Source organism: Galeopterus variegatus, unplaced genomic scaffold (genome assembly GCF_000696425.1).
Source record: "Galeopterus variegatus unplaced genomic scaffold, G_variegatus-3.0.2 Scaffold2445, whole genome shotgun sequence".
Taxonomy (NCBI): domain Eukaryota; kingdom Metazoa; phylum Chordata; class Mammalia; order Dermoptera; family Cynocephalidae; genus Galeopterus; species Galeopterus variegatus.
The window spans coordinates 175105-196853 of record NW_007728556.1 but is presented as its reverse complement, the minus strand read 5'-3'; the positions used below and the strand labels follow the sequence as shown (position 1 = coordinate 196853).

Here is a 21749-nt window from a genome sequence, read left to right as displayed (position 1 = left end):
CCATAAGGTTTTAAATATTACAGTAATGTGGAACCAAAAAAAGAAAGTAGCACAATGACATAAAGCTGACATCGCAGGTTAACGGGCATCTCTAAGGTCAAGGTCATCTGAATTCCCTCATTGTTAACCTCTCACTCCTTATGGAGGCTTATATATTTAAAATAGGCTAACATGTTATAAAATAATAATAATAATAATAATAATTACTTCTTTCATCAGCCTACCACTTCACCCTTTGCAAATGGTGATTACATGTACTTTCATATTATTCTCCTCAAAAACATAACAAGAGGTCAAGGTAGTTACTATTATTCTCTTTTTTACAGATGAGAAGCTGAAGCTCAAAAACATGAAATAATTTGCTGGATATTATCCAGCAGTAAAGAGATAGGTGAAAGACTAGGATTTTCTGACTTCATTTCAATGCCCAGGCCTTTTTTGCATGTCAAAAAGGGTTGAAATCAAACATTCTTTAGGGTTTAATATAGGGAGAAAATTATTTATTTGATTAATATACCACCAGCCATTTTTTGCATTGTCATTGAGCAAAGGACAGGGCCTCAAATAAAAAATGCCCCCTTGATGGATAAGTTTTAAATGCAGTTTTACCCACTGGCAAAGTTTTGTAGTTGAAGACGGCTTCTCAGGGAAGGGAGCCATACCTGGATGAGCACACCAGGAATATTTAACGTGCAGGAAGTGATGTGAAAAAGAGGGGAACGCTGAAAGGAGTAAGGGAGATACCAAAGACAAACTCTGCTCACAACACATTTCTATTGAGATACGGGACTGATAGCTATAAAATGTTCCATGTTCAGCTTTGATCCCTTGTCTGCAGAGCAAAAAACTGTACATGCTTATGAAAAGTCCTCCTTTTTCAAGGAGGCTATAGTTTTGAACTACCATAGCTATGAGAAGCAATATCAATATATCATTTGCTTTGCCAAGCATTTTGGGGAAGCAATCGTAGCATTTATACTGCTGCATAAGGTTTTTACACTGAATTTCTTGCCTTGAGCCACAAATTTGCAGCTCTATATATAGACTACGGTCATTTGGTTATTTTATAGATGCGTGTGGAGGTTTTTAATAAATCAAATAAATGCCTCCAGAAATTCTAAGCCAACAGGGTCACTGCAATGTAGCTTCTGTTAAAATGAAAGTTCGGACTTGAGAGGGAAACAGGAAACAACTCTAGAAGCTCACAGGATAAGACCACTACACAAGAAAAAGAAAATTATTGCAAGGATGATACTAAACAGCATGTATTACATTCTTGAGAAAAAAGAAACTGCAGCAAATATTTTACTACAAAGCATAATACAAAAATACAAATTTGTAGTATATTGGCCACAACCATTGGTCCTTCCTTTGTTTACAGTCTATTTCCCCAAATGAACACTGTAGGGGCCAGAACTTTGTTCACCATTAAATCCCCAGGCACTACATAGCTCTGTAGATTGCCTATATTAGGTGTTCCATAAATGTTATTAAATAAATGAATAAATACATAAATTGTCATTGTGGAAGTAAACTTAGCACTGGAAAGAGCCTCACTGAATAAATATGTACATATAATATAAATTGCTTTTACATGGTACAATACATAGCATATATGCTATTGCTGTTCAGTTCTGTCCTTGTCATTATGACAGGTTTGACAATATCACCTCTCTTCATAAATAGCTGTCATTTATCCTGGACCACTACTATCGCTAGTTCATGCTTGCAAGAGGAGAATTTTTCATGTTGAATTTCATAATCACAGATGCAGTTTATAAAGCAGTAACATGAAATGGAACATGGTTTAATATATAAACATACATTTAAATGTTTCTTACCAAACTGCTTTTCTGCTCCAAGCATTTTTCAAGCATGGTCAATGATAGTTGAGGAAGAGGAGACAATCATATGCTTGGTGGAATTTGCTAGGATGTGGTGCCCAGTAGGCCAGCCCCACTAACTCTTCCATAATACACTCGTCCCACTGACTCTTAACTCTATAACAGGGCCTGAAATCCATGATTAGGGTCACCAAACATTGTTACCTCCAATGAAAATATCTCTGAGAAGTAAAATATTAGACTGGGGTCTGTGAGGGGCTCTGATTGTTAGAGAGATTCTTTCAACAAAGAAAAGTTTAATTGGGGTTGGGGGTCAGGGGAGAAAATTTTGATGCTAAGATCCCACATAAGGATGTCAAAAGACATGGAAGATGTTTAAGCAGAGTATCAGGTAGGTCACAGCTATCTGGGTAAGCAGATATAAAAGAGTGAAAAAAAATAAATAAAACGTGGGCAGAAGCACTGGTTCAAATCTCTCCTCCGCCATATATCTATTTATATGACACCAACAAATTGCTCAACTGCTCTGCTTGCCTAGGACAGAGATAAAAGGGAGAAAATAAAATTTCAATTATTTAGAAATGATGCATGAGCATGACCTTGATTTTTATGTAGTCTTGTAATATTTAAGTGTCTTATGAGACAAAGACTTAGTTTTGATCAGTTTAATTTTTTTCATTTTTTTTTAATAAAGTTTTTGGCCACAGGAGTCACATCAAGGCTATATAACTCCCAACGAATTTGACAACAGAGAAGGAACAATTTTTATATAGAATTTAAAAAATCAAAAAAGCCACCCAGCACTAGCTAGAAACAGGTCTTTGTCATCATCAACTTCCAATTTTCCTATTAGTTAAAAACAGATATTTGCCCTCATTTTGTAGACGAGATTGCTGAAGCTAACAATATAGGCAAGATGGCATAGTCTAGTTGATTTAAGAACTCAGGTTCCCTTCTATTCAATTTGAGTAATGTATCCCATAAACCCACTCAGATTTATTCCAAGAGTGTATTTGACTAGGGTGGGGGTGGGGGTGGAAAGAGATGATAGATGATTCTGTACAATCACTTATATCTCATTGATGCTTTTTCTACCAAGTATTGCCCCAGTGCTGGGAGTGGGGGTGGGGGTCATGCATTGCTTTTGAATTGTCTTGCTTTATTGCCCAATGAGCTTAAACCTCTTGCCAATGAAGTAAACAGCAACCAAAGGTACATCCCAGAGGAAGGGGCCAAAGCCAGGCCGCTTTGGTTGGCATAGCATGGACAATTTGGGGGAGGAAAATAGAACTGGTGCCTTGCAGCTACCCTAAATGGCCTTCCTGGGCAAAGCTGAAAAAACCCGTGCTTCCTCTGGAGCTGCCCTATCCAGCATGATCACCAGCAGCAATATGTGGTTACTGAGCACTTGAAGTATGACTAATGCAAAATGCACACCAGATTTTAAAGACTTACTAACCCCCCAAAAAGACAGAGAATATCTCAATAATCATTTTATATTGACTATATGTTGACATGCTAATACTTTTAATATATTGGGTTAAATAAAAATATCGTTAAAATTAATTTTACCTGTTCATTTTTTAATATAACTATCAGAAACTTATAAATTATATATATATGGATGGCCTTGCCTGATGCTACCAGAAAATTATTTTATTAAATATACAAATCTATTAATGTACAACTGCAAAACCATGTGTGACTGCCCTGTTTTAGGGGGTTATAATGTGACCTTTGCCGCTACCATGCTGGCTTTGTTTGGTTCTTCAACAGGCCTATATAATCCTAATAAAATGGTTAACATTTGTTTTGGGTGTTTCTTTTGGCAGCTGGCCAGTATGGGGATCTGAACCACTGACTTTGGTGTTATCAGCACCATGCTTCAACCAAGTGAGCTAACCAGCCAGCTCCTTTTATGGGTTTTTTTGTTTGTTTGTTTTTTGGCAGCTGAGTGGTAAGGGGATCCAAACCCTTGACCTTGGTGTTATCAGCCCACGCAACATTTTTTAAATACTTTTTGTATGCCAGGCATATTCTAAGTGCTTTGTATGTGCTAACTAATTTAGTCCTCACACCGATTATACCTCTATTAAAGATGGGAAACAGGAGAGAGGTTGAGTAATTTGTCAGTGGTTACATAAATACATAGATGGCAGAGCTCGGATTTGAAACTTGGCAGAATTATTCAAGAGCCCCGTAAGATACACAGCCTCTGCGGAGTCACTAAAAGATGCTGAGTAATTGGACATGCAAAAATTTTCTTCCCCAGTGACCATGGAGACTAAAGCCAACAGAGAAATTATACTGAGGCCTCAGTAATGTAAATAGTATCTCTGACTTTAGTCCAATCAAAGCAATATGGTCAAAAGACTAGAAAATGTCTTAGATTTTTGGAATGTAGTAGTACCTTATCATATGGATAGATGCCTATATTTGTGTCTCTGATTGCATTTTAACAGGTTGATAAATATCTTGGATATGGGGTCTCAAATAAGACTTTTCTTCAAGTTTTCAAAGAGCTTTTTAAAAACTAGGTATGACGATTTTCTCTGGAGGAACTAGTAAGTGAGGCAGAGATAGGACATGAAGCATGTCACAGGCTGCTCCAGAGAGGTCCTGCTTAGGGTGACTGTGCACTTTCTCTGTCCTGGGTCCTCAGGCAGAAGGCTTTCCCACAGGGAGGCAAGGCCAATTCACCCTCTGCATAGTCAAATAAGAGGTCAGGGACCTTACCTGAGATGTTTCTTCTCTTCTCCTAAGCTAGTTCAGAAAACTGGCTAAAGGATGAATTTTTTCACAGGCCCAAATAACTGCAGTAGGTTTCTGCAGTGTCTTTAAGCGGGTGTTATAAATATATTTCAAGCAAGGGGAAAAAATGAACTGCAGTTTATCCATTCTCCACTGAAATTCTTCTCCATGCTCTAATAAATCTTCTCCCAAGACAAACCATGATTACATAGTAGATCGTGACAGTCCCTTTTGGGGCCATTTGTTTTTGCTGTCTTACACAGCTGAAAATTTTTTGGATGAGTGATTATTCTGGCTTTTAAAAAATGAACAGAGAACAACAGATTCTGCCTATTGAGCTGATTCTGCAAGTCACAAACCCCTCTGCACACAAAAAAGGGACAGCAGCTGTTTCCCTGTCTTGTTGGCAACATTGATTCGCACCTTGAAGTGCAAAGAGGCACGCATGTTTCAGAAATATGCTTACACACAAGCTAGGCACGCAACCACCCGGCTGAGCCAGTGAGATGACCCAAAGGCCTGTGTCTGTGTCCACTCCTTCTGGTTTGAGGATGTAATCATCTAACATTAGTGTCCATATTAAAACTGCATTTCATCTCTTGCAGATTCTGCATCCTCTAAACATGGAAATAGCCACAAAATTATATCCAATTCTCAAGTTAATTCCTCTCTTTGATTCAGAAATCATTGTTTGCTTCCCCAAAGACAAATAAAACTTACGCTTTGAGGACAACCAGAAAGCTGTATCCAATGCACATAATCCCCACGAGAAAATAGGACAGCGGTAACCTGAAATTCATCCATCCAATCGTTCGTTTATTGTCGTAATATCCATAAAAGAGGACAGAATATTGTGCCAAGCCCTAAAATCCAAAAACAAAGCCACTTAGCAGATGCTGTGTAGAGCAACTCAAAGGAAAAGATCAGCTCTTAAGAGGAATGACAAAATGACATTAATTTCCAAACTTGGGTCATGGCACTAACGTGAGCCCTATTGTTTTGTTCCATGGAGTGAATGTGTCAACTGTCACATTGATTGGCAGCTCTTGGTTTATTAGAAATCAGTGACATCTAAATAGACAAAATTTTTAAGGAAACAGAGGCTTGCCCAACTGTGGAGCTATTACCATGAAATGCCCATTGATTCAAACATCAAAACACATTACATGGTGTCATCAGATTTACAATTTTAAGAGCTTGCTTGATATAAAGAGGATGAGGGAGGGGGGATCTGAACTGTTCTTACTCCAAACGCTGTGGCAGGTTTTCATTTCCAGTCACTGGAGACATAATTAGATTGATTCTCCTAAACCACAGAGGCTGCATCTCAGTTCCCACTTAGCAAAACCAAGAGCAGGTGAGATGATATTGGAACCAATCCACACAGTCTTCTACTCATCAAGACTGTCATAGCCTTCCCCCACAGCAAGCATGTTTTTTCGTGCATCGTGTTCTCTTTCTTAAACATTATCCGCCGGGATTGGAATCACCATCTCCCAAAGCCACCTGAATGACCCCTCTTTATACGTGGAACATTGGCATATTCTGTTGCTCCTTCCTTTATAATAATATTCATCTTTCTCTCCTTCTCACATTCACTGTGTTTTTCACTCTCAGCATAGAAACATTGTTTCCATATGATGAAACATCCTCTCCCGAGCTCATCTCTGACTTCTCTGGCAATAATTTAAAATTACTATGCTTTTTGAAATGAGAAAATAATAACTTGCCAGCATGGGGCTTCCTCTTGAGATCAGGTGAGACATTCCTGAATCTTAGAAAATCTAATTGGTGGCCTTTAACAGCATTTATACCAACTCAGGGACTTTGAAACTCACAACTGAAGAAGAGGGGAGAAGGGAGGGAAAGGGGGACCTGGAAGAGGAAGGGGAGGATATGCCTTGGATGCTAATTCCTAGGGGAAGAACTAAGAGAAGTAATTTAGAAAATTGCCTTAAACGAAGATCATGCCTAGCTCAAATCAGAGGCTAACGGAGATCTGAAAAAAAATATTCTTTTCAAAATGAGTGGCAAATTCACTTTTTAATACACTGTAAGAACTAGCAGGAAATAAAACTTCAAGAAAATTTCAGAGAAGCTTGTGTGCTTAACTGGGGATGGGATGAGATGAAAGGCTTGTAGGTAAATACTGAAGTGTTGAGCTTCCTTGTGCTACCCTGGCCTGTATTCGGTTTGAGAAAAAATAGATTCAACTTGTAATGGTTAATTTTATGTCAACTTGAGTGGGTCATGGGGTGTTCAGATTAAATACTGTTTCTGGGTGTGTCTGTGAGGGTGTTTCTGGATGAAATTAGCATTTGAATAGGTGGATTTAGTAAATTGCCTTTCCAGTGTGGGTGGGCATCATGCAATCCATTGAGAGACTGAATAGAACAAAAGGAAGAAAGAGGAATTTGCCCCCTTTTTTCCTGCCTCCCTGTCTGAGCTGGGACATCTCATCACATCTCTCCTGGCTTCTCCATACCTCTGGTTCTCCTGGTCTCAAGCCTTTAGACTCAGACTGAATCGCACCACTAGCTTGCCTGTTGTCCAGCTTGCAAACGGCAGCTCGTGAGACTTCTCAGCCTCCACAATCATGTGAGCCAATATTTCAAAATAAATCTCCTTATATATATATAATAAATCTACTGTTTATATTGATTTATAAATTATATAAAATATATAAAGATTTATAGACATAAATATAAATAAATAAATAAATCATGTAAATTATGTAGAATACACACACCACACACACACACATATATCTTATTGATTATGTTTCTTTGGAGAACCCTGACTAATATACAACTCAAAAGAACATTCAGGGCTAAATAACTAGTAGAAACCTCGAATAAGGGGAGCAGGTGGGTTACCCTCATGTCCAAGAAGAAATCAAATAGACATGGATCGAACAACCACCCAAGACCCAGAAATCTTTACCCCGGGAGAACACGCTTTGGCAGGATTTCCCACTCCCGGTTTTATGACATCTTGTTTCACATTCATCTAGTTAAGGTCGCTGCTTCTTCTCAGCTGTGTTAAATTCAATGTCCTTCTACCCTGTCCTGAATTTTCATGCCTGTCCCTCTGTCCCAAGGTGACAATAACAGAACCTGATAAGTGTAGACAGTTGGCCTCTTGTTTGGTTTAAAGGTTATATCCTGAACTTTTTATTTCTTTCCCATGAGACAACATGTATTATTTTCCAAGCTCCTCTGTTTTTCCCAGCAACTGATCCTTACCACATTTCCTTGCCACAGTCCTGACACTCTGTAATAACAATGCAGCAATAATATCAATTGAAAAATTTCATTGAATATTTAGCAGTTGCTGAACACCTTACTTTATCTCACAGAATCCTCAGGAGAACCTTATGAAGTTGCTACTATTTGCAGCAATCGTCTTCTCCCACTCTTCATGTTTCCTTCCATGTGGAGAAGATCTGTATGTGTAATGGTCTCAGACACCCTCCATGCCTCAGTCTAGCCCTGGGGAGGAGAAACTAATCTGACAGTAGAGCACAGATGAAGAAATGGGGATCCCTCTTCCTCCTATTGAGAGAGCGCATGCTGTGCTCTGCCCCTGCAAGGGGAAGCCTGTCCTGGTAAAAAGGTCTGGCTGTGAAGCTCACTTGTCCATAAAGAGACACCACCTTCCTTAACAACAGCTTTAACGATAATAAAGGTGGCGTATTTACCTCCACCTGCATATCCTTTGCTTTATTTCTGGTTAGCTAACAGCCTGTTCCTGCCCCTTGCACACACACAAAGATTCAATAGCCATTATACCTATATCTATTTTACAGATAAAAACTGAGTTTTAAAGAGGTTAAGTAACTTGTCCAAGCGCACATAGTAAGTGACAGATTCTGAACTTCAGCTGGGTCTGTCTAATTCAAATCCCGTATACTTAACCACCATGCTGTACTGCTTCTCCTGTGCCTTCTTTGTCTCCCAAGATTTGTATCATTCTAGTGACAGACCTCCCCAGTAAAAGGCACAAGAAGCTCTACCAGCCCAGCATGGACTTTGATCCATAACTCTGGGGCAGTCCCTGGTGGTGCCAGGGTCTCTTGAAAAGAACCCTGGACATCACTTTTGAAAAGATTTCAGAGAGCCTCATCTCCATATTCATAAATATTGCCACCTGACATCTTTTTCTAATTCATAATGGTAGTACTAGGATTAAAAGGCACCTCAAAAATAAAATGAAAGGAGAAAGTAGATATATAGCAAGCACCTGGTGAGCTTGTTAGGTTAGCACAATAGCTACTGGGGCAGCTGGCTCATCTGGTGTATGTACCATTCAACATATGTGCGATGGCTGGCACTTCACAAATGTTAGATCACAACCAAAGAGGGGAGGGACAGCTCTGTTTTCACTGGGTAGGGGTATCCTGATTATTTCACAAATGTTTCTTCAGTGTGCATTATTGCTATATATGCAATCAAGTGTGTAAATGAAAGACATACTATTAAAGAGGATGGTCTTTTAAAACATATTAAAGAGATATTTTTTTAAAAAATCCAATCCATCTTAGTAGCATATTGATGGTGGCTTTATATACGAGTTGAAAGGCTTGGAAGGGGAACACTGTCCCCTTCCACTCAGTGGGCATGCCACACTCCACACGTCTTTCTCCTTCCCTAAAACGACATCAGCAGACATCCAGAAGTGACTGAAATAGCAATGGCTCCGAGCCTCGCCAAGGTTCTATTCAGTTTCCATGTCAGCGCTCACCGCTTTCCCTGTGGGAGCACTCTCCCATCCCAAAATCTGTGACACAGGAACCATGGCCAGAGCCAAGTTTCAAATGAGCACAGAAAATTCCTGTCCAATTCTGGGGTTCCATGCTTGCAAGTCAGCTGTTAAGACTCCAATTTCTATTCAAATGCTGCAGATGGTCTACTCCCTAGTCACCAACACATTTCCCAAGAAAAAGAATTTTTGATTACGTGGTCACTAGAAATCTAGTCGTGCATGTATTTATCTAACTAACATTTATTGAGAACTTACTATTTGCCAAATACTATACCTAGATGGAGTAGAAGACTGGATTACAGAGGTCCCCAAAAGAGTTCTGCACACCAAATGTTCCCTTTGTAAGTATTTGTCACCTGAAATTATATCAGAACTCCAACCCTTTGGTGTTTCTCATGATTACAAACAAATACTCAGTGTGAAAGACAACACTCTAGCCCCAGGATGGTGAATGAGTTTCGTTATCCTTAGCATCTCTTTTTGATTCATAGGAACTGTCAGACCATTATTTTGAAAACAATCACTAACTCAAAGCTGGTGAAAAATGAAGATATAATTTAAGAAGCATGTCTGCTGAGGGTTTATGAGGGGGAGGTGGGCCCGCAGGAGTCCAGTCGAGTATGTTTCTACTTTTCCATAATGGTCATTTACACCTTCGTGTTAAAGAAGCTTTCAAATGTGCCTGGAAGGCAGGGAATGATATCATTTACTACCTCATAGAGTGGGACACAGGAGGGAAACAAGCAGTGAAAAGGCTAATGACACCCAAAGCAAACTGCGACTAATGTCACAGGAACAGCAGCCAGCCTGGCACTTCTGGGCTCCGTGGTGAGACCAGCCAGTGATCACCTGTCCTCTCGCCTCTGAGTTTCTTTCCTTTTGCTCCATCCCAGACTCAGAGATGTGAAACAAATGCTGTACAGCTCTCAGTAGGGAGAATGTAATTACAAAGAGGAAGCTGGGCTGACCCTTTGCAGACCTTCTAATTTTCAGTAGAGGGAACAAAGCTATATCGAGGACTGTAGATGGCAACCTCTGCCCCTCAGAAAGCTGTGAAGCAGTTTCTTTTGGTGCCCATCCATGTAACAGTGCCCTTACCCTTCTGCCTCCTGCCCAGACAGGGGACACTGCTGCTGCCCCATTCCCTTTCTGGCGGGGGGTGCCATGCTCTCAGCATCACGGCTCCTTCTTCCTGTTTTCTTGTCCCTCCAATGAATGGGCATTATCCTGAGCTAAATACCATGAGTGGGTATTTTTTAAATGGAACATTTATTAAATGTCTACCATGTGCCAGGCATTGTGTTAACACTTTATGTACACAATCCCATTTATTTTTTTATATCAGCCGCTGGGTAGTAGCACATTCAAAAAAGTTCCCCCAAACCTGCTCCTTCAGCCTGTCTCTACCACCAACCCACCCAGTCATCCCAGTCAGAAACCTAGATATTTTCATTCTTTCCATTTTCATTCATAGCCCACATCCAGTCACTTGCTAAGTCCTGTGGTTTCTGCCTCATTGACATACCTGATACTGATTCCTTCTCTGTGCACAGCTGCCATGTACAGGCCCCTCTGCCCCCATCTCACACCAAGTCCAATCAAGCCCGTATCTTATTCACAGGGAGTCTTCTACAGCATAACTCTGACCATATTTCTATCCTGCTTCAAAACTCGTTGTGCTCTCTACTGCTTATAGGATGAAGTCTGGCTCTAGCATAATAAAATTGTCCTCTCTGATGTGACCCTTTTATGTGTGTTTGTCTGTTATTTTGTATGACAGACTCATCTTTTTCTGGGCTCCTCTCCTTTTAAATAAGAATTTTGCTGAATCACTCATGGGTATTGAGCACATAGCACCTTTTCACACCTTCATCCCTTTGTATATGGTGCTATCCTTGCTTGGAATACTGTTCCCAGCTGCCTTCCCCACTCCAGAGCCTAGTCTATTCCTACACTTTAAAACCAGGTCAAGATACCTACTTTACTGACCTTTTAACCAGAGCTGATTGTTATAGGGAAAATGAACGCTCATTTCTTTCTGTTGGAATTTCTCCAGGGGGAAAGCTCCTCCAGGTAGAATGCCCCTCAGCCCTTCTCTGTGCCTTCACTCACACAGCCCCAGCAGAGGTATAGGAACTTCTCTGCTTGGTTAATTGGGAATGAATTAACTGAGCTGGCCCAGCCCAAGCATAACTTTCTTCCTCCAGGAAATAAGCTGCCCCCAGGATAAACTGGCCTAATCTGGGGTTCTATATTAGCAGGGCCATTTGGCTTAAGGTCCCAGATTGGTCCTTCAATTTGGCCTCTATTAGTAATGAGTGTAGAATTTTGGCATCCATCTGCCCCACCTTTTCCCTCCTTTTCAGGACTCCAGTAAACCCCACACTGAACTTCACCTCCATTGTGTCTCTATGTGCCTAAGACATGTTAGCTTGAGATTGTCACATTGTATGGCAATTGTTGGTTTGCTCGTGTAATTAAACCATTCTGTGCCTGTGGGCAGGGGATATGTGTTAGTTGTCTTTGTATTCCCATCTGACATTCGATTTATGTTTATAGGATGACTCACTGAACAAAGAAATCACTTCTGGTGATTATTAATAATCCTCAGTTAAATTAAGCTCCCTCAGATGGTCATCTACACCACCCTTCTGCTATCTGCCATCCATTCTAATAACATTGAGTAATTCACTCAAGACAGTAATATGACAAAATAATCTTATGTTAGGATTTAATGACTCAAAACACTGAAAAAGTGTGAGAGACACTAAAGCTAAAAAACTCTTTAATTTTTTCTAACTGCCTAAAACTTACAAAACGAGATAATCTCAGTGCTATAAATGAGCTGCTATAAAAAGAAAATGGTCATCTTTTGTTTCACAAGGTGGAGATTAAAAGCATTATATTATGGGGTTTTGTTTGTTGGCTGACTTCTGGACCTGACCCTGGCTCTTTAAAGTCACTCAGAATGAAGCTTTATGAATTCATAAATGAAATGAGATGTGTGTGGTCACCTAGATACAGCCTGCACTAGGAAGCACCTTAGTATTATCTATTTAAAAAGAAATTTCTAAATAATTCAACATTTTTAAAATGTAGAGAAAATATAGCAACTACTTAGAAAAAATGAATTGAGTTCAGAAAATGTTAATCCCATATAAGCAGCATACGTTTTATTTCAAATATTTAAGATTAGTGAATGTAATTAATTTCAAGTATTATTTACAAACCAATATGTCTATTGAAGATGCTCATACATAGGGTAGTTTTTACTGAATTGCTTTCAAATGTTTGTAAATTTAAGTAATCTATTTGTCACAGCAGACTTGTGATCTGGTGCTGTGTGTTTAAATTATAGAATATAATTAAATAGCTTGTGAGGTTTAAATTTAATTTAATGGCTCAGCCTTTAATCTATGAGGTTGGCAGCCAATATTTAGAATCAGAAAATTCCTACCAGGTAAATTTAGCTCTTCCAAACAATCGTAGCTACTAACCTGGACGTATTGATGGGGTCCTCATTGATCTCACATTCATCTTTCTCTTCTTCCATCTGTCGACCTTTTCAAAATCCAAGTCTGAGAGTCACCACCCACATACCACCCACTTAAATTACTTCCAGTTGCTCTGAGAAGAAATAATTATCATGGTCTATGTTTTAGAGGATTCTACATGGTTTGATACCCTCTTATCTCTGCAATGCCATGTGTCCCTGATTCGCCTTCACGTTCTGAGCTCTAGTCTCACTGGCCTTCACTCAGTCCATTGAATAAGGCAACCTGCCTTCACCACGGGGTCTTTGCACTTGCTGTTCTCACAGCCTAGAATGCCTCTCCCTTCTCTTAAATTAGAAGCTCTTACTGACTCTACGGAGCCCAATTTGAATGTTACTTTATCAGAAAAAAACTTTTTCTATTATCTGTACTCTTCCTTTAGGCCCTAAACCATGGGCAATGGTGAATATGTCCCCTAAAAATCATGTGTTGGAAACTTAATCCCCAAAGCAACAGTGTTGGCAGGTGGGGCCTGATGGAAGGTGTTTGGGTCACGAGGGCTCCACCCTCGTGAATGGATTAATGCTGATTATGAGAGGACTTGAGGCTGCAAGTTCTACCTCTTGCCCCTTTCTCTTCTTCTCTTTGCCCTTTCACCATGGGACAACACAGCAAGAAGGCCCTCACCAGATGCAGCCCCTCCTGGATCTTTGACTCCCCAGCATCCAGAACAATGAGCCAATACATTTCTGTTCATTATAAATTACCCAGACTCAGGTATTCTGTTATAGCAGCAAAAACAAACTAAGACACTATGTCAGGTTTCTTGCTATGAGTTCCCCTAATGCTATATATAACTTAATATATATAAGTTTTAATATATATATTATATTAATATAATGTATATATATACCTTTCTTTCATAGCACTTGGCACAGTTGCAATTACATTTATTTTTGTGATGGTCTGACTATTCCTCTAGATTTTATATCCCTAAAGGTAGAGACCTTGTTGTGTTTTTTTCACTTTTGCTTAATGCCTGGCACCTGGAAAATGCTCACTAACTATTCACCAAATAGAGGAAAAGAAGACTCCTTTCTGTAGTCACATTCAAAGAAGGTATGCTGTTTTCATATTGTGAGTATGGCATTAGGTTCATAGGCATCCCAAATATTTGCAAAAAGAAAGCTCATCTTTGGTTTGGCCAGGCATAGCTTGAGGGAAATGATAAAAATTGGAATTTGTTGCTAACGCAAAGAAGCAGTATGAGACTTAAGGCTCTATGATCAATTCCCCACATTTAAGATATCAAGAAAGCTAAAAGCAGACCCAGGAATATCTCTGACCACAAACTACAGCTGTGTCATAAGGAAGTCCAGAAGTGGGTTAGAAAGCCTATGAAGCAAGAGAAAGAATCTCGAACTTTGAACAGAATATGAGATGCCTCTTCTTCCAATCAAATGAGTCTATTGAACCAAAAGAACCTGCACTGGACATTGAGGCAGGGAAGCAAATATGAGGGTTGGGGATGAACAGCTCTTAGATATCACCAACCCCAGCACCACATGCCTGGAAAGCACCCCACCCTTGCTCAGGGAAGTTTTCAAAGGAATCTTTCTACATACACAGATGAGAGGATCTTCACCCCTTCCATCCTTATGATCTTTGTTCCTAAGGGAACAGCTATATCTGTAGGTGGACTTGGAAATTTGCAAGCCTGCATTTGTCCCCAAGAGGCTTACCGGTCTGGCTTGGGGTCATGTTACCAAAAGATTATTTATGATCTAAGAGTTCTATTTCTGCTGACCCAGCACTGGGCTAGGCTCAGACATTGGTTGTGGCAAAGAGGTCACCGTGGCTGTATTTGAAACCTTAACCGGCCATCCTTTTTTTTTGTTTGTTTTTTAAAAATGTCCATCAATGGATGACTGGATAAGGAAAATGTGGTATATATACACAACTGAATACTACTCAGCCATAAAAAGAATGAATTCTGCCATTTGCAGCAACTTGGATGAGCCTGGAGAAAATTATCTTCAGTGAAACAACCCAGATGCAGAAAGAGAAATACCACATATTCTCACTCATAAGCCGGAGCTGAATCCATAAATAAACAAATAAACAATAATGAGAGACAGAGAATGAGAAAGAATGAAACAACGATCATAAAAACACATTGAACTTTTAGGAGGAAAGAAAAAAACTGCGGTTACTAGAGGTGGAAAAGGGGAAGCGGGGGGGGGGGGTTAACAAGAAATTGGTTAACAGACACAAAGAATGATTGTAATGATGAGCAAGCTAATTATCCTGATCTAATCATCACACATTGTACACAACTATTGAAAATCAACTTTGCTCTCTACATATATGTATAATAAGCTATCTTTTAAAAAATAAATTTTAAAAAAACTTTGAGGTCTTCAAAAACATAAATAAATAAACAAAGTGGGGGGATAGTTGGCTGGTTGGCTCAGCTGGCTAAAGCATGGTGTTATAACACCAAGGGCAAAGGGTTCAGATCCCTGTACTGGCCAGCCACCAAAAATAAATAACTAAATAAAGTGGAGGAGCCAAGTCATGTTTTCAAGGTCCACAGACCTCTGTAGCAACCATAGAGGTGTGTTGCTCAAATCTCCTTTTAGAGACAGCCTCTACCTGCCACCCCTTTGGATCCACCAGAGTGGATAATAATGTTTTCATATTGAGGTCACACACACCCAGACTGTCCCTAGACAATAACTGAACATGGAGGGGGATACTAGAGGTGGGTTACTGTTGACCAATAGGACATTTCTCCAGCAGAAGTACTTTGTTTAGAGACTCACCATTAGCCTGGCTGAGACTTTCTCAGAACTGCAGTGGAAGCTGACGCTCTTCCTACCAAATCCTTCTTTCCCTCTCTCTTCCAGGGTATCGACCTGCATTACTGCCTAAGGGCTTTCCTCACCTACTCCTGCTCCCTCTCCCCTTTGTCCTTCACAGGCATTTCCTTGCCCCCGATATGTCCTGCATGTGATACTGCTTTGACGTCTAGCTCTCAGGAAACCTGAAATGATTCACCCCTTCAAAAGAATTCCCTGAAAATAAAGGTGCATTTGAACTACTGAAATACTCCTCAAAGAAAATATGTTACTCCATGTGCTGACCAAGAAAATATCTCTCCTAAATGTGGCCAATACAATAAGAGATAAAAAAAAAAAAAAAACCTCAAGAGAGCTGAGATATGTTCCAGAGGAGATGCCCTTACTTTGGAAGATCATTACTTAAAAGGAACTAAATTCCTGTTTCGTAACATACAGAATGTCTCTGATGACTCTCCTTTGAGGACAAACTTCAAAAATAAGATGTGAAGTTACCAGGACAGAAGGAATAGGCTGGGGATGATACGTTAGAGTTAAACAATTTGACATTAATGTCAGCGGGATTTTAGTTAGTATTTCAGTGCTTCCCTTAATTATCTGTGTTGCTTTTAGCAAATTAACTAACCTCTCTGAGTCCCAATTCCCCAAACTACAAATATTAACAGTCTCCATCTTGAAGGGTTGTTATGAAGATAAAATTTAATGCATGTGCCTGCTTAAGTCATAATAGGTATTATCTCTTCTCTCCTGACCCTTCTAAAGTTTCCCCAATGTCCCACATCTAGGGGGACCAACAGAAAAGGGGGAGCAAAGTAGACCCACCAATTTCCACAGCAATGTACAAGGTGTTCTCAAGCCAAAAAGCTAAATGAATTTCATCATTACCCGTATGATCTCACCGTCTGACATCACTCGAGCTCCTTCCAAATTCCGCCTCAGTTCCTCCCGCTTCCTCCTCACAAGAATGTAAAAATTGCACAGTCCTTTCCCCTTTATCATTCCTACATCGTCCTTGTGTCTCCAAGTATCTTGCCAACAAAGGCATCCTTTTCTTACTGACGTAAACTCATTCTTCTAATATGACTAATTCATATGATCCCATTTCTACCAATTTCATTCATAGAATGCATAATAGGTAATCTCTCTATTTCTTATGATTTTCATAAAATAGATTTCCCTCCTTGTCAGTAAGATCCACTACTAGGCACTCAATAAAAGGACCAAAAACATGATGCTTTGTAAAGGGTAAATTCTGACATCGAGAAACCATAAGACTGGCTGACCTTGCACATTTCAGATGGTACTTGTCTACTATTAAAGAGAATTTGGATGAGTTGTGAGACATGCTTATAAGTGAGCACTGAGCTTCCATGGGGGTGAAGAGGAGGCTCTAAGGTTTTCAGACAAAATTCAACAGATTAGTAGTTCCTCATAACCTTCCCCACCTCTACCCCAAAGGTTTTCTGACCCTTCCCATCTAATAGGCTCCTGTACCACAAGAGGTCATGCTTGCATCTCTTCTTACGGTCTTCTAGACATGCAGACTTTTCATCTTTTTCTGCTTCTCTTCACCTGCATCTATAAGAAATGACTTAGCTAAGCTGGAGCATTAACATTCTTAGAAGAAACAAATCAACCCATGACCGGGTGCCAAAGTCGTCTCTGTCCTGGGCCTGAAACATGTCTTTTTCTCCTGGCATCTCTGGGCTCTTTAGAAGCCAGAATTCTGTTTTCAGGGAGCTAAAAAATGTTTCATCAATGGTTTCCTCCATGATAGGTGGAATATTGGGCTATCTTCTTAGATCATCTTATAACACACAGCGGGCACCTCTATGAGGTCACCGTTAAGAGGATCAGATATAGAACTCAGGCAATATATACGATTTTTATTGTCTAGTTCAAAAAAAAATAATTAAAAGAAACAAACAAACAAACAAAACAGAACATTGCTGACCAACCAAAGCAAAACATAATAATAATTTTCAAAGCATAATTTTCCTTCATGAATATTTTAATAAATTATGTCATATTTAAATGATTTTTTTAAAAAACCTCAGGCAAGAAGAAACATGAAACCTGTCATTCTATTTGAGAAGCTGATTTGGGGATTGCAAGTTTGTTATCAAAGGTGCAAATGGGATCCAACTGCTTCAACTCTGGCTCCCCTTGTGAGATAGATGTAGCATTAACCAGAACAGTCAGTGAGAATGCTGCTGAAAATTACAACAGGAAAATTCCTGCTAGGATACAGACATGGAAAGAACACTAGATTAGGAGCCTCTCATTAGCCATAAGACCTGAACGTGCTACCACAACTCGAAGTTTCCCTAACTTTATAATGTGGGACATGAGATGAAAGATCTCTAAGGGCGCTTCAATCTCCAAAATTCTCTTATTTTTGTGAATTCCCGGTATAAAATTGTAGTCATCTCAGGGGCTCCTGGAAGCATATGTACAGACAGCTTGTTCTAGGGTTTGGACAAAGCTCTCAGACACACTGGGTGAGAATCCTAGTCCCACCATGTACCATCTATGGAACTTGGGGGGAAATATTAAATCCCACCAAACTTCAGTCTTCCCGTGTGTAAATTAGGGAAGATCAACTAGACTTCGTTTTCCTTCCACATATGCTTTTCTTATTGTATTAAATTCTAATGTGTTAAGGAGGAACTCTCTACCCATTCTACTGGAGTTCCTAAGGGGACAGTTCACAGTTGTCTGTGGCATCTGAGGCCTCCCAGCCACACGGGATATAAGACACAAGAAAATTTGAATTCAGACAGCCTCTTCTCCTCTACTGCAGAGAAGACCATGTCCTGACCAAGACAGCACCTCATCTGAATCTGTAATGTCTATTACTGGTGACCATTTGGCTTTATTCTTCTGGATTCTTACCATGAGACAAAATTTCCTATATTTCAAACTAAGTTTTATACACTTTTTTCCCTTGTTGTTATCTTAAGTTTTATAATTGAAAGCTCTATACTCTTTTAAATTTACTTGTAAGATTTTTTTGACCCTAATATAAAGAGTGTCCTCAATCGTTTGGTTATTCTAGGATGGAAGAACTCCTTTTTCTTACAAAAATTGAAAAAAGGAAAGTCCCTAACATGGATCAAACTCCCTTTCCCCACCAAATTTAGAATAAAATTATTGCAAAAAACAAAGACAAAGCTTTTCAAACCATAAAACTTGTGCATCACATAAAATTTCTTAAAGCAGCAATATTACTTTCTCTGCAAAAACAACCATATTCAATGAATAATTTGATAATCCCCGAATCCTTCAGTGACTTCTCATTAAGGTCAGAAAGTCTTTATTGATTATTTATTTACTTAATATATAAAAGGCCTTTCATTACCTTGCCTCTACCACAAATCTGGCCTTGTCTAATGCCATCAGCTCTGCATCCCAATTCTGTCTCCTAATAGCTGTTTGTCTTTAAGCAAGTTAGGGCTCCTTTAAAAAGGAATATTTACTACCTGCTATCTACTCTGTGCTATATGCACTTTCATGCATTATCTCATTTAATGTTCTTTGAGGTGGATACTATTATCATCCCCATTTTACACGTAAGAACATTCTCAAGCTCAGTCTCAGAAAAAAATGCCCACAAGGTGGTTGTGAGGCAAGCGGCCTTACTTACCAATCACAGTTCACTGCATGATGTGGGCATTGAGGAAATAGAGCTATTATCACTACAAACCGCAGAGATGATACACGCCAAATAATTGAACCATTACAGTATGCAGAAAAATTAAGTCAGTAAATAAATATCACTTGGCTGGCTTTCTTCATTTTTTTTTTTTTTTCCCTTTTTGTCTTTTTTCGTGACCGGCAACGGATCGCAACCCTCAGTGTTGCGCCCGTACCGGACCGGGACCGGCTACGGGATCGCAACCCTCGGTGTTGCCCCCGCACCTCGCTCAGCCAGTGAGCGGCCGGTCTGCATGTGGGATCCGAACCCTCGGCGGGAGCACCGCCACACTTCCCAAGTGGCGCACTGTAGCAGTGTGCCACCGGGCCGGCCCTGGCTTTCTTCATTTTTATGACCTTTTAAAATTCTCTCATTACCTTAGTATTGTTTTCAGGCAGGTCTAGAAATAAATATCAAAGGATACTCTGGTTTCTGTATTTTCCTACCCACCTATAAACAGTATTTTACCAAACTGGACATGAGAGAGCTGTCAAGGACAGAACCACAGTCTCAGGAAGGCCACTAGTTGTCCAAATCCTTTCCCTCATTTTTCCCTGTATTTGCCTTTCAGACCCTCTTGTGTACCCCTTGGCAGCTTAGAAGGTAGCTGTGTTTTCCTATTTGTCTTCCTCAAATGATTAAAAATCTTTTCAAATCTCAAATGAACATTTTTGCTCAAAACTTTCTATTTCAGTAAGTTCAAAACTTAGAAGTGCCTGAACTTCAGAAATATACTATATATCTAAACCTCCAAAGACCTTTTTTTCATGTATTTTTAGTTCTTCCTTTCTCTGAAATAATTAAAAAATCAGAAGATGCCAATAATATTAGTTCTTATTCCTACTGAGCAGACTGGAAGTTTATTATATTGCTAGTCAGAGTAAGAGAATGGTAAATAAAAATAATGATAGGAGGACAGAGTAATACATTATTTGGTAAAGGAACATGAAAATCAACTACATTGTATATTGATAAATTAAAATTAAAAATAAGTAAAAGGAATTATAAAAAATTATAAAAAGGAAGGAGGAGGAAGTGATGGAAAAGAGAAATAAAAAAAAAGAAGGAAAATCTAACTCAGAGGCCATCTCCTCTATGAAACCCAGACCTTCCCAAGGAGAATTAACAACTACTTGTTCAAGGCTCCCAGTATCTTTTTTTTTTCTTTTCATTTTGCTAATGTTGTTCATAGTGTATTGTATACTAGTTGCCCATGTATCTTTCTTCTCTTATCATGAGTACCTTGAGGTCAAGAATCATGTCACAATCATCTTTGTAAAATCGGTGCATGTTTATATTCAATAAATAAGTGCAGAATTGGAATGGAAAGTCCAACTGATGGGAGTGATAGAATGTTACAAATGCCACAAAACGGTTGCTTGCACCCTACCATGTGCTTTTTCAACAGCTTGCTTTGCTTACTCAGACTCTGGGAACCTTTTTTAAGGTTTGCATGTTGTGGTACAACTCACATAAATTGATTTCTGTGGTTCTTATGTCAAGTTGCTACAAATCCTGCCTCTTACTCAGGATCGTCCATCAACAAGACCCATTAAGCCCCCATCGGGTGAGGACTAGGTTAGAGGCTGAAAAGGAGGTGGAGCAGACCCAATCCCCTCTTTAGGAAGCTCACAATTTAAAAGGGTTAAGCGTAGATACTAAAACATCTGTGAAATACACATACTAATACTTTGAGTAGGAAATCTGTTTTTTTTTTTTCTCCTTTATTCTGTGGTCTATGTAAAATTTTATTCTCATTTGCTATCCTCCAAAGATTCCTTGAATTATCTATTCCCCAATCTCTACCTTGCTACTTCCCCACCCATATGCTTTCAAACATCTCTAATCCGGTCACTATTTAAAAAGGAATGTGGGTGGGGGTAGCTGGTTAGCTCAGTTGGTCAGAGCTGGTGCTGACAAAAAAGAAGGCGTGGAACTGCATCATTGTCACAGATGTGAATTATACCCCAAATGACTTTTCAATGGGCAGGAATGACTCTCTGCCGTAATAATAATCCCTACCCAGGGGAGCTCAAAGAGTAATGTTCCTGATAGCACTACGATGGAGTGATATCATTTTAGTATTCATCAGAAGTTAGAAATTGGTTTCTAATATTTAGCTTCATTTAGAACTGACTATTGAGTAATACTAAATACGAGGATGTTTAGAAAGTGAAGAGGTTGGGCCGGCCCGGTGGCGCACTGCTACAGTGCGCCGCTTGGGAAGCGCGGCGGCACTCCCGCCGAGGGTTCGGATCCCACATACAGACCGGTTCCCGCTCACTGGCTGAGCGAGGTGCGGGCGCAGCACCGAGGGCCCCGCGCCCGCTGCCGGCCC

The 21749-nt window shown here is 39.7% G+C and overlaps 1 protein-coding gene across 1 annotated transcript in view; it reads right to left on the bottom strand.

The window, feature by feature from the left end:
• The window catches only part of TMC1 (transmembrane channel-like 1), a gene marked incomplete at its 5' end in the record, with an annotated part of 129350 nt that overhangs the window by 55365 nt on the left and 52236 nt on the right, over positions 1–21749 (bottom strand). The window contains 1 exon segment of the mRNA XM_008581725.1: positions 5316–5458. Coding sequence (XP_008579947.1) covers positions 5316–5458 — 143 coding nt within the window.